Consider the following 14,417-nt stretch of genomic DNA (forward strand, 5'->3'; position numbering starts at 1 on the left):
ACGTGCAGTTGGTGTGTGACCACAGGCAGCTCATCCTAGCTGTCAATGCCGGCTTTCCAGGCAGCAGCCACGATGCCTTCATCCTGCGCCAGACTTCTGTGGCAGACATGTTCGAGGCCCAGCCTCACCCACGAGGATGGCTTCTCTGGGACAAAGGCTATCCTTTGTGCACCTGGCTGATGACCCCGCTCCGTGCGCCCAGCACCCCTGCTGAAGAGGGATACAATGACAGCCATCAAGCAACCAGGAACATCATTGAGCAAACAATCGGTGTGCTGAAGCAACGGTTCCGCTGTCTGGATCGTTCCGGGGGAGCCCTACAGTACTCGCCTGAGTGAGTCTCCCATTTCGTTGTCGTATGCTGCACAACCTGGCTATCCGCAGGACTCCGCCACTGCCAGCAGACATTGGAGGACCACCAGAGGAGGAGGAGGAGGACCAGCACCGGAGGGAGGCAGAAAGTGCAAGGGCCGTCCGCCGGCAGCTTACTGCAAGTCGGTTCTAGGCCCCCTCTCAGGGAATGTCTTGTGCCAATGGCAGAAGATGAATGTAGCCGCTCCACAAGCCCTCAGCCGAGCAGGGCAACCAGGACTTCCAAAAGAAAGCATGGACAGTGTGATTTAAGAACATTTTTTACTGTGATACCTCTGTGCCCTTCTCACATGACAAACTAATGGAGAGAAACTCCCCCCAAAGACACAAATACACCAGTCTCGGCCTTTGCAAGTAAAACAAATATACCAGTCTCGGCCTTTAAATATGAAACAAATACACCAGTCTCGGCCTTTGCAAGTAAAACAAATATACCAGTCTCGGCCTTTAAATATGAAACAAATACACCAGTCTCGGCCTTTATATATGAAACAAAACATTTGGCCACACCTTCTACTTTTTCCCCTGCGAGGGTGATCCGTTTCGCTTCCGTGACTGGCCCCTACCTGCCCTGCAGCTCCTTCTCAATGGGACCCCAGTGGCTGCAGCAAGGCTGGGGGAAGGCTGCTGAGGGTCAGATGGTGAGACGGCAAATGCCCTTGGGGGTCGGCCTGGACCAGCTCTGGGCCTGGAGAGGCCGGCTGCTGACTGCTCCAACTCTGCTTGGGCGGCAGCAGTCTGACCAACAGCTGGTGGCAGCTGCAATGGAGGAGTGACAGTGTTGGCTGCAGGAATGCTGCCAGCCTGACAGATCACAGGCACTCCCTGGTCAGCTGATACATTGGCACGCGCACGGGCCAGCACTGCAGCATGCGCAGCAATCTGCTGAGGCACAGACTGCTGGGCTGCTGCGGCACGGCGAGTGCCCCGGCGATGCCTGGCCGATCCAGCGAGTGTGGCAGCAGTTAGTGCCCGTGTGGCCCTGGTCTGTGTCTGCATGACAGCAGCCAGTGAATGCACGGCACGACTGAGCACTTGGCTAGAAGCCGCCTGTGAAGCAGCGAAGTCCTGCTGACTCCTAGCCTGTGCTGCACTGAATTGTTGCAGACTCCTGGCCTGTGCTGCACTGAATTGTTGCAGACTCCTTGCCAGTGACTCTATGCCACTGCAGCCATGAGCTCAGTGTGCCTGCGCTCAGCCTGGGCGCCCATTTCCGCTAGGAGCCGCACCTCCTCTGCGCTCACCGTAGCAGGACTGGAGGCCGCACTCACCCTCCGGGGAGAAGGCCGCCGAGCTTCCCCACCCCTCCTGTGTTGCTGCAGCCCGCTGGTCCCCGGAGCTTCACTATCCTCCGACCCTTCCCCCCTGCTCCCCTCCAGGGAAGACGTGTCACCATCATGGCCATGGGCTGCCTCGGCTGAGGGTGTCCCTGATGGGCTGGCTTCCTCTTCCTCCTCCTCTATGTCTGACTCGGACACAGTGCCAGCTTGAGAGGCCGCCTCCTCACCTGGCGAGTCACCATCTGAAAGCAGGGAGGCACAAGAGTTGCTTTAGAGTGAGGACAGGGCGGCAGCGAGGGAGGCATGAGTGCTGCTGTGCACTGCATTGGTTCGATAGTGGCAAAGGATGCTGGTGAGAGGCGCAAGTGGAAAGGGAGAGGTCAAAAAGGTGATGACCTTACCATTGGTGCCCAGAACAGGGTCAGCATCTCCAGTGGTGACGGGGCCACTCAGCCGGCCTGCCATGATCCGCTCCACTCGCTGCTTGAGGTCGCTCAGCTGTTTCAGGTCAGGACGGCTTCCCCCGGTCTGTCGCTGCTGTCTTCTGTTATGCGCCAGCTTGGCCTGCAAGAGAAAGGACCGCCTCTAAGTACAGTGTCAAGCCCTGATCTTGCCCGCAGTGCCTCCCGTGGTCGAATAGCCCTGACAGTGTCTAAAGTCCTGAATGCGCAAGTGCTTTTCATGACAGTCCCATAGCTGCTGGATGAGGGCTGGCCATTAGGGCTTTCAGACCCGCTTGGCCATAAAGTGAGGTGCACATGCAGGGATGAGGAGGATACTGGAAAGGGTACTCACCCTGACAACCCGAGTGAGGTTGTTGAATTTTTTCCGGCACTGGGTTGGTGTCCTGCCAACCACGCTGTTGGACGTGACCCTGTTTGCCACATCCCGCCATGCTTTCCGATATTCAGCGGGCAGCGGCCTCCTGCCACCCTCAGGGAAGAGGATATGGCGCCTGCGGTCCACTGCGCCAACCAGCAGCCTCAGGTCACCCTCGCCGAAGCGCTGCGCTCTCTACCTGGCCTTCTCCATTCTCCTGGGCGTGGAGCTGTTCCAGAAGCAGTGTTCAGGCCTTGCCTTAGGGCTGCAGTGTGCAGGGCGTGGCAGCCAAGCAATTCCACCCTCCCCCTTTAAGTGCTGACCGGCGCCTGACTGTCTGCCCTCAATGAGCAACTCGCCGCACCTGCGCTGCGCCCGCCTTCAGTGTTTGCGCCCCGGATCGCCGGCTTAGCGCCTAATGATAGTTGTGCATCACCTGCTTTAGCGCAGCAGCAACCTCTTGGGGCGATGCAACTGAATATCGGCGAAGGTGGCGCTAAGTTGCGCCGGGCACAAAAGTTAGCGAACGCCATGCTGTAGCGCCCCAAACGTGGCTATACTGAATTTCTAGGCCACTGCCTCCAGAGACTCTCATTAAGCAGGGAGAGTTGTGCCACTTGCTTTAAGGAGACCTGTAGTCAATATAAAGTGGCTGTCAAAGTGATCATAGCTTTCACTTTGTTATGCCTCTGAACACAGGGAACATCAGAAATCTCAGTCAATTTGCTTCCCGTAGTTGTATCAAGTAGATGAGGAGGTCTCAAACCTTCATCATCTTTCCCACCAAACAGCAACAGCAGTGTAACAGGGCTGCCTAATTTCATTGCATTGGTAGATTTCCCAAAGTGCAAGGGGTGATTGATGCAATCCAGGCCACTAGCCAGAGTGCAATAGCCTACGTGAACAGAAAGACGTTTCACTAGATCGAAGTGCAGCTGGTCAATAACCATCATTCACCTCGATGCCTGCTCCCAGGCTGTGCCCACAATGATTGTATGAACTGTGCGCTAAACCCAGATATTTCTCTCACGCTCCGTGTCAAAGAGTTCATTAGTGAGCTCTTGCTGCCTACAAACCGAAGCGTGAGGCCCAAAGTGTGAGGGCAGGCAGTTAAATTAGAGATAGACTACTGACCACTATTATCAACATGCTCCCATATGTTAGAGGCCAGCAGGGGCCTCATAAATACATGTAAATCAGGGTCCTATGATGCAATTAGGAATGACGCCATTTTGACATGAAACCCCCCAGTGCCTGACCTGTTAGTAAAATCTAGCGGGATTGGTCTCTCCGAGCCACTGAAGCAGTATTTAAAGGGGCACTCCACTGTAGGTAATTGGATCATAGGATCTGTGTGCTATTTGGATTGCTAGAAGATTCCAGCTTTCAAATCTTTTTTTTGTTTGTTTTACCGTGCAAGCTTCACCATAACCCTTAATTTCTTTGCCAGTGGCTCCTTCCAGTCTACTACAGGGGACATCAGCCGTCTCTCCCAGTCTGCGGTACACAGCTGCAGTCAGCAGGTCATTAGTTCCCTGTTTGCCAGGGCTAACCAGTACATCACCTTTCCCACTGACCTCAACAGGAAACACGAAGGAGCTCAGGGAATTGCTGTAGAAGCCGGCTTTCCTCGCATCCAGAGTGTACTGACGGCCCACATGTTGCCACCAGGGCACCAGCCATCAGCATTCGTGAATAGAAAAGGCTACCACTCCGTAAATGTCCAGGTACTCTCTGATCACAGAAACAGGACCTTGCAAGTTTGTGTAAGTTAATCAGCAGCTGTCATGATGCATTTATCCTGCAACAGTCAACCATCCCCCCCATCCAGGAACGTGGCAGGATGGCTGCTGGGGGACGAGGGATACACACGTGGCTCATGACGCTCGCAACTCCACTGTGCCTGAGCAACACAGGTATAATCAAAGCCATCAGGATGATTATTGAGCTCACCTGGAGGGAGAGGTTTAGGTGTCTCGACGTGTCTAAGGACTGCGTACAATGTGCCCTAGACCCTCCCACATCGTAGTGGTGTGCTGTGTACTACACAACTTAGCCATACAGAAAGACCTGCATCTGGAGGAGGCACAGCAGCAGCAGGTAGTCTAAGAGAGGATAACCAGGGGGAAGGTGAGGAAGCAGCAGCAGAAGGAGGACCACCTCAATACCTTACAGCCAGCGATCTGAGCCATGAGTTAATTGCTCATCGATTCTCCTGCACTGCAAAAATTATACAGAGCCCCTTTGCACTTCTTCAGTACTTTATTTGGAACTAAGCTCCCGCCAAAGAAATGTTGGCGGCCAGAAAAAGAGATGTAAAGATAGTTTGAAATCCAACCTGAAGAAATGCGGTATTGACATCAATACAGTCCACTACCAGCAGAGGGAGTGCACTAAACTAGTGTGACTCCACGCCAGTGGTTCACCACGTAAGAAAGAGACCATGCAATTTCTAGGTTCAGTGTATGTTGAAAGGTAGCTCAGGGACCATTTTTATTGTTTGGATATATTGTAAAGAATAGCAAAGTTTATCAGTTACTGTAAATAAACTGGTTTGTACTGAATACCGTTCTTTTACCTTCTTTATGTTAACTACAGTAGTCTGTTGGATTATAGTCTTGAGTCTTGGACTGAAAGTGTATATTGAATCCACCTACTGCGGATGAGGAGAATAATGCAACGGCGCGTGATACATTTCAGTAAGCCAACGTACAGCGACGGGGATTCTCTTGTGAAATTCCTGGGTTTTGCTATCATTTACCGAGATTTGGGCAGGTAAAGATGCCCTCTGGTTCATAGGCAACACCAGGTTCACTTATGGGAATGCTCAGTGACTGGAGTAGAAAATCTTGCATAAAACCCAAGGTGGAACAGCATATTTTAACACCTAAACTTTCAGAACTATTGTACGTTTGGAACTGCCAACTCTCGCAGCAGGTATCTTGAGACACCTGAAATCTCCTTTAAACTTCAGCCAGACATGTGGATTCCTTTCCAACATGGGGAAACCAAGTCTGCAGTAATCAATTCAAAGTGGGACCATCACAAGGCTTAATAATAATAAAGAATATAATATATAAATATTCCTATGACATTAAACAGGAGAGATTTCAAATTTGCCACATGAAGACAGCAGCAATGATGCTTTCATTTTGTGACATTCATCTGTGCTAGGCTTATTTGAAGAAGAAAGGAGACAGAAATCATGGCTCTTCAGAGACCAATCTATCATCTTCGGGTCAAGTTAATGACGTCCTTGCTGCAGTTATGTACAGAACCTAAGCATATCTATCACAAGGCCTGACAGCCATCAGGATAATTATAGAGCATGCAAATGGCAGCACCTTACAGTACAGCTTCTGCCCTCGGGATCACCCAGATCATCGTTATCTGCCACATGCCTCACAGCTTTGCTACACCAGGAGACCTAGCCACTGAGGCAAACCTGGAATCAAGGCCAGGGCAAGATGTAGAGATTGGATGAAGCTGTCGAAATGCCAGTTAAGTAGGAAGACTGGTGTAACAGCCACTCATCCAAAATTCATTCGTTCAGCTGCTCCTATAAGCAACCTTGATGTCCACCAAGAAACTGACTGAAAGCAACTCTACACTTCCTCAACTACCATCAACAGCCATTGTTTCCTGCTGTTATCTTATTCCATACAATCAGAAAGAAACTCTCTGGGAAAACATCAAATACAGTGTAAACAATTTATTTCCAGCTTTGTATCATGTATGACTGACGTTGGTGTTTTTTCCCCACAGTGCTTCTCCTTACTGCTGATGTATTGTTTTCTAACCCCTAACTTGAGACGATTTCTAAGTGATTCCTCTGTGGAAGGAGTAAATGTTCTGGCTGCAGACTTTCATTGGAAGACAGTTGGAATTCAAGTGGTTCTGTACCTTCTTGTGCTGACTCCTGCAATTGATTCAACCCTGTTCACTGCTGCTGTGGCTTACTGGTCCTGCCTGCTTTCTGTCACTTGTTACTTGCTGGATAGTCAGGATTGGTGTTGCCTGAGAGATAATTACATTACATAAATGAATCTATTTTACTATGCCATCTATACCACATTTATTCATTCTGAATGTCATTTATCTTTCTACAATTTTTCTACAACCTCTACAATTATATTTTAAAAATCTTTTAATGTATAATTTTATCCCAATTATCAATTGCTTACATTCATTTTAATGTATTTCCTGTTTTGATTTAAAATTAGGCATTCCTAATTAACTATATAATCCTATCCTTATCAAGTAACAGACTGTGTGACTTCCCATGAGCATTGCCACAGGGGATTGACTAACGTAAATCAATAAAACACTAGTGTGGTGACATACAGTGGGGTGATTTTCAGTTTGGGCGCAGACAGAAACTTGCGGTTGTGAACTGACTGCCCATTATGCACCCTGCACGATGTTCCTCGGTTGGGATGTATAACAGGCGACTGATCCACAATTGTTAGTTTTCCATATAGAAAATTGTCCCCGGTATCAATAACTTTTTTGTAAATTAAAAAGGAATATATTTTATTGAAAGGTGCAATAGTATTGTATTACTAAAATAAAAACAATCTCTGTGTAAGAAAATTAATTCTCATGTTTTGATTGTTCGAAGCTGGTTTAAAGCATCAAATGATGAATTTTTTATATTGTTTGAACTCTGAACAGGTCAGGTTTTGTGTACTTTTTGCAATGGTGATTAAATGTACTGATGTTAATTTAACTTTTTCAGATGTTGTTCATGTTTTCAGCTGCTGGCCTTTGACCTTAGCTTTGGTGTATCTGTCTATCCTGTGATTGTTGAGGTAAGGATATGTCAACATTAACTAGAACAATTAGTTTTACCACAATTTATTTTGTTAATATTAAATATAATTACATTTTGATGTGCATGAAATAAGCTATCAAACTTGTATCAATGAAAATGTATTATTCTATGAAACTGGATTCTATAGTATTTCATTACTGATATATCAGGGCTGAAGTATTCAGAGATTGTATTTATCTCATATTCTGATTATAGTTGTACAGTGAGATTCTTTTTAGAATCTTGCATGAGCCATTCATTACATTCCACAGTAAACATTCACAGATACAGAGTAATTCCAGTGGAACAAACTCATTGGCAATTTTGCTCTTTTTACTGGTTTCTAACCTGAACATTCTTCTTTACACTAATGAGAACATCACATTACAAATTTCAAAGTGTTAAGGGGAATTCTAACTCGGGGCGGTAGGCCAGCGGGACACGTGGGCCGACCACCTGGAGGTGCTGCGAGGGGACCAGTCCATTTTAATGACCATGTCTCAACATAGATGTGACAAGCTGTCCACCCGAAACGGACATTCAGAGGCAGCTTGCCCAGTGCTGGCTGGTGAATATCGGGCGGCCCGGGGGCCACCAGGCTTGCAGTCAGATGAGTTGTCGACGGAGGCTGTGGAAGAGTTTTGTGAATGCAGAAGCAAGGGAGCCCAGGGCGGCAAATGATGGGCCTCAATTTGGGTGCCAGCGCTCCTGGCCAAAACTGTCAGAGGCTTAATGAATTTAGGTAAATGAGGATTCTGCCATGTCTTTAGGACAAATGGCTGGCATGTAGGCTCTGGGCTCCACATTGGAGAGACAGATGTCCACCTTGGACAGATTGATGGACCGAATAGATAGAGGTTTTCAAGGGGTTGCTCATCTTCTGCCGTCTGCTCTCCCACAGAGCAGTGGAAACGATGATCCCCAGCCCCACAGGAGTGGCAGTGGTGCAATGGGAGCAGGACGTACAGCTTTCCCTCAGGATGTCAGCAGCAGCTGAGGTGCTGCAGTGTGTGTGTGGCCTCCTACCAGAGGTCACCTTCACCTGTCTTCCAGTTGGCCCAGCTGCTGCTGCTCCTCCTCCTCTTGCTCCACCTCTTTCCCCCATCCAAATCAAACTGGCAATAATAGCACCCATGATAAGCAGATAGACCATACTAAGGCTAAGATAGGTACTAAATGCCAAAGAAGTGATCTGGAAGCTATCCTAACAGCACAATGGCACATGTCTTGTTTTGCACACTTTGTACAAAAATAATAACTTGCAGGACAGCGGAGTATTACAGTTTAAACTCTTTTATGAAGCATTAGGTCTGATCTCAATCATACAGCACAGTGGGAACAAGATGGAGTTAGGACCCCTTACAGATGCCTACAGGCCAATGACAACTCAGCATGTGATCACATGTGAATATAATAGGTATTCCTTACAGATGCCTGCGGGCCAATGATAATTCAATAAGCAAATGTTACATCCCCCTTTTAAAAGAAAAATGTTAAACCTTTCTTCTACATAATGTTCTCGGTAGCATAAACATATAAGTAAACTCAGCATTTAACTAGCACTGAAAACATCTCAATGTTTCAATAACGATGTACAGTTTTTTAGGGCAGCGATCCGCCTACACACTTTGACAGTTCACAAGTCAAGGATAACTCTAGGCTTGACCTCTCGTCCCGACCTTGTGTGGTATGAAACTGAGCATGCTCCTGAATTGGTCAACAATTCAGGTTCAGGTTTAGGTTCAGGTAAGTATGATGTGTTTTGTGTAGTGCTCTGTTCATCACACTCTGTTGAACTGATCCTCTCGTCGGAATGACGGTGTTGTTCCTTGGTGTTCAGGAGGTGCCTGCGATTGCGGCGGTACACCTGTCCTTCTGGGGTGCGGACGTGATACGATCGCTCAGTGTCAGCTGGCTGGATGACGACTGCTGGCTTCCAGTAGTCATGCTCCTGGATTCTGACGGATTCTCCATTGTGCAGCGGCGGCAGTAGTCTAGCTGACCTGTCATAGTATCTCTTTTGGTGTTGCTGTCTCTGTACACGTTTTGCATGCACTTGCTTGCAGCTGATGACCTCTGGCTGCAGCTGCTGGTTGGTGCTTGGAAGGATTGAGCGAAGTCTGCGGCTCATCAACAGCTGTGCTGGTGACTTGAAGGAGACTGATGTAGGGGTCTCTTTTGTCCGCTTTGGCTTTGTCCATGAGTGTTTTTGCAATCTGGACAGTTTTTTCAGCAAGGCCATTACTTTGAGGGTAATGTGGGCTTGATGTGACATGTGTGAAATCCCATGCCTTGGCAAACGACTCGAACTCTTTTGATTTGTATTGGGGGCCATTGTCTGAGACTAAAGTCTTTACCATGCCATGCCTGGCAAAGGCTGCCTTTAGCTTGTGGATCACAGCTGCAGATGTGGTGCTGTGAAGCTTGTCCAGTTCAAAAAATCTGCTGCAGTAATCAACAGTCACTATGTAGTCCTCGTTGTTCCATGTGAACAGATCCGTTGCCGTGACCTGCCAGGACCTGTCTGGGATACGGTGAGGTATCGTGGGCTCTTTGACATTTGATGGGCGGCGTTCTAGACAAATGGAACATTTTCTGACAATGTCCGCAATGTGTTTGCACATTCCGGGCCAAAACATAATGTCACGTGCTCTTTGTTTGCATTTTTCCATGCCCATATGTCCAGCATGAATTTTTGTCAACATCTCTTCTCTGAGACTGGTAGGAATGATGATTTTCTCCCCTTTGAAGACAATTCCATTGATTTGTGACAGTTCGTCTATGTGGTTCCAGAATTCAGATATGCTCTGAGAGCATTTCCTCCTTTCCTCAGGCCATCCTTCATGTATGACTTTGCTCAGCAGTGTGAGTTGTGCATCTTTCTCTGTTCCTGCTTGGATCTCCTTCAGTTTTGAGTCACTCACAGGTAAGTTGTTGTACACCATGTGCACCTGCACATCCATGTCTTCACTGAGGCTGCTGTCCTGGTAGCTAAGAGACTTTCTGGAGAGCGTGTCTGCGACAGGAATATCTTTGCCTGGACGGTGAATGATTGTGAAGTCGTACTTCTGTAGCTGAAGGATCATTCTCTGTAGCCTTGGTGGGGCTGCGGCTAGTGGTTTCCTCATGATTGACGAGGGGCTTGTGGTCGGATTCCACAATGACTTGTCAGCCATAGACGTACTGGTGGAAACGCTTACATCCAAACAGAATTGCATATAGCTCTTTCTCGATTTGAGCATAGTTGATTTCACTGTCAGTGAGAGATCTGGAAGCGTAGCCGATGGGCTTTCCTTCTTGCAGTAATACTGCGCCAAGTCCGTACTTTGACGCGTCCACTTGTAGTCTGAGCTCTTTGTTGGGGTTGAAGTAGGCAAGAACTGGTCCTGGTTCTCTGGTGATTAGGTCTTTCATTTTCTGAAATGCTGTGTCGTGTTGTTTGTCCCACAGGAACTCATTGGATTGTTTAAGCAACTGACGCATGGGTGCGTTGATTTCGGAGAGGCTCGGGGCAAACTTGGCTAAGTAGTTAACCATGCCTAGTACTGTCTCTAGCTTTGCGTGGTTCTTCGGCAGCTCCATCTTCTTGATGGCAGAGATTTTCTCTGGATCCGGCTTAATGCCATCAGTTGAGAGGCGATGCCCGAAATAACTGATCTCGGTGGATCCGATTATGCTTTTCTCGGGTTTGAGCCGGATACCTTTCTCCCGTGATCTTTGTAGCATCGCACGGAGGTTCCTGTCATGTTCCTCTCTATTCCTGCCATAGATGAGGATGTCGTCTACGATTGCGACTACTCCGTCGAGGCCTTCATAGGTTTTGTCGCTCTTCCGCTGGAATTCATCCTGAGCTGAGATAAGACCAAATGGTAAACGTATAAATCGGTAGCGTCCAAATGGTGTGTTGAACGTTGTTAGCTTAGATGACTCTTCCATGAGCTTGATAGTCCAGTATCCTGATCGTGCGTCCATTACACTGAAGTAATGTGCTCCCACTAGCTTGGGTGTGATGTCATCTAGCGTTGGTAGAGGGTAGTGAGGGCATTTGATAGCCTTGTTCAAATCTCTGGGGTCGAGACAGACTCTGAGCTTGCCTGTACGTGATTTCTCAACCACTACTAACGCGTTGACCCACTCTGTCGGTTCTGTTTCCCGGACGATGATTTCTGTATTCTCCATGCTCTGCAGCTCCTCCTTCAGGCGACTACGTAGAGCAAGGGGTATCCTTCTCAGTGGGCAAACCACAGGGGTTGCTGCTGGGTCAAGGTGAATAGTGCATTCACCTGGGAATAGTCTGATTCCTTTGAAAACGTCAGCAAACTCCTCCATGACTGTCTGCTTCTCAACTGGTGCTGTCAATGATAGTACTAGCTTGACGACGTCCATGTCTAAACATGCCTTTAGACCTAGCACTGGAGGTGCTTGAGTGTCAACAATGTAAAAGTCCAACATCATGTCGCTTTCTTTGTACTTGCATTTCATCACACATGTGCCTTTTACATTGAACTGCTCACCCCCATAGCCGGCCAGTCTGCGTGAGGTGGGCTGTAGCTCACACTCATCCTTCAAGCTGTGATACTCACTCAGAGGAATTACATTAACCTGAGCTCCAGTGTCCAGTTTAAACCTAAGCTCTGTGCCCTGTTTTCCTATCTCAATATCTGCAAAAGCTTGCTCAGTCTCTGAAATCTGTTTTTTCTGTGACACAGAATCAATAAACAGTTCCTCTGCATTTGGCTCTCTATCTGGCATTTGGCTGTCACTCAGTGTGTACTGCTTTCCAAAAACAGTCCTGCAAACTTTAGCAAAGTGGTTCCGTTTACCACATTTAGCACATTGCCTTCCTTTGGCAGGGCAATGCACCTTTTCCCCGTGCATCTTGTTTCCACAATATCCAGTTTTTGAAGCGTTTTATGTCTGTGTCGCTCATTTTTAGAACTCTCTCTGTTCTGAAACACGCTCTCTGGGCGGTGTTCTTTGATGTGTGTCTATTAACTGCGTGCACTGTCTGTTCACTCGAGCTGCTCGTGGCGCTGGTTATGGTTTTCAACTGTGCTTGGGCTATTTCGTGCGATCTAGCTATGTCCATAGCTTTGTCCAGCGTTAGCCCGGACCCAACATTCAAAAGTTTCTCTCTCACTTTAGCTGAATGTATTCCAAACACGATGCGGTCTCTGCCCATCTCATCTTTATCTGCATATTCACAGTCATTTACCAGCAGTTTTAACTCAGTCACGAACTGTTCAAACGACTCACTAGCTCCTTGTATTTTCTCCTGAAACTTGTACCTAGCGAATATCGTATTTGTCTTGGGCATCACATATGCTTCAAAACGGTCAAAATAACTTTTCAGTACCTTTTGCTTCATCCGCGGTGAGAGACCATGTGTTAAAAATGTCTCTCCCTTTTTCTCCGATCCACAGGAGTAGGTAGCTGCATCTTTCTTCCTCCCCTTTGCTTTTCAATGGACCCGAGAACATTAACTCCACGTGTTGCTTGAACTTGCTCCATTCTCTATGTAAGTTCAAAGATTCCCAATTCATTCGAGGTAAGGGAGTTCCAACGATGTCCATTTTCAATCCTTGTTCTGACACCATGTCTTGTTTTGCACACTTTGTACAAAAATAATAACTTGCAGGACAACGGAGTAGTACAGTTTAAACTCTTATGAAGCATTAGGTCTGATCTCAATCATACAGCACAGTGGGAACAAGATGGAGTTAGGACCCCTTACAGATGCCTACAGGCCAATGACAACTCAGCATGTGATCACATGTGAATATAATAGGTATTCCTTACAGATGCCTGCGGGCCAATGATAATTCAATATGCAAATGTTACAGCACACCGGTCTTATGATCCAATTACCTGCAGCTGTTGCTCATTTAAATACCACTCCAATGGCTCCAAGAGACCAATCCCGCTAACTTTTACTGGCAGGTTGGGCGGCGGGCAGGAGTTCCACAATTTTGCGTTAATATGGTGTCGGGCTCCTAATTGCATCATAGGACCCCGATGTGCATGTATCGATGAGGACCTCACTGCCTCTGGTGGGTGCCTCGGCCAGCTCACAAAATGACACAGCGGAATTGCAGCAGGAACGGAGCGGTAATCATAGAAAGTTACAGCATGGAAGGAGGCCATTTCGGCCCATCGTGTCCTCGACGGCCAACAAAGAGCTATCCAGCCTAATCCCACTTCCCAGCTCTTGGTCCGTAGCCCTGCAGGTTACAGCATCCCAAGTGCACATCCAAGTACTTTTTAAATGTGGTTAGGGTTTCTGCCTCTACCACCCTTTCAGGCAGTGAGTTCCAGACCCCCACAACCCTCTGGGTGAAGACATTTCCTCTCAAATCCCCTCTAAACCTTCCACCAATTACTTTAAAATCTGTGTCCCCTGGTTTTTGACCCCTCTGCTAAGGGAAATAGGTCCTTTCTATCCACTTTATCTAGGCCCCTCATAATTTTATACACCTCAATAAGGTCTCCCCTCAGCCTCCTCTGTTCCAAGGAAAACAAACCCAGCCAATCCAGTCTTTCCTCATAGCTAAGATTCTCTACTCCTGGCAACATCCTTGTAAATCTCCTCTGTACCCTCTCTAGTGCAATCACATATTTCCTGTAATGTGGTGACCAGAACTGCACGCAGTACTCTAGCTGAGGCCTAACTAGTGTTTTATACAGTTGAAGCATAACCCCCCTGCTCTTGTATTCTATGCCACGGCTAATAAAGGCAAGCATTCCGTCTGCCTTCTTAACCACCTTATCTACTTGGCCTGCTACCTTCAGGGATCTGTGGACATGCACTCCAAGGTCTCTTCAGCGATTTTTAACCGCCCACCCACCCCATTCCTGTTGGGGTCATAATCCCCTCTAGTGTATTTGCCTCTACATTGACTGAGACCCACTGCAGGAGCTCGTTTTCCTGTCTGCCTCCAGAACCAAGTGCTATCAGTGTAAAAGCTAAACGGCTGCTGCTGCTGCCAGCACTTAGTCAGGGGCATCGTTTTATTTTAGCAGTGGGAATGTCCAGCTCAGCGTTTACCCATAAAAGCCAACATTGTGGTTTTCCCAACATTGGGAAGGTCGACAGCAAAAATGATAAAAACACAAACGTGACTTTGCAATAGTAA

General features: G+C 47.7%; 1 protein-coding gene across 1 annotated transcript in view; it reads left to right on the plus strand.

Annotated features, from left to right (window-relative positions):
- The window catches only part of cped1 (cadherin-like and PC-esterase domain containing 1), a 289,359-nt gene that overhangs the window by 98,350 nt on the left and 176,592 nt on the right, over positions 1-14,417 (plus strand). The window contains exon 8 of the mRNA XM_086009209.1: positions 7,210-7,282. Within this exon, the coding sequence (XP_085865335.1) occupies positions 7,210-7,282 (73 nt within the window). The remainder of the gene's footprint in view (positions 1-7,209; positions 7,283-14,417) is intronic.

This window comes from Somniosus microcephalus, chromosome 16, assembly GCF_052327205.1.
Source record: "Somniosus microcephalus isolate GS21.2 chromosome 16, FLI_Smic_1.0, whole genome shotgun sequence".
NCBI classification, from domain to species: Eukaryota; Metazoa; Chordata; class Chondrichthyes; order Squaliformes; family Somniosidae; genus Somniosus; species Somniosus microcephalus.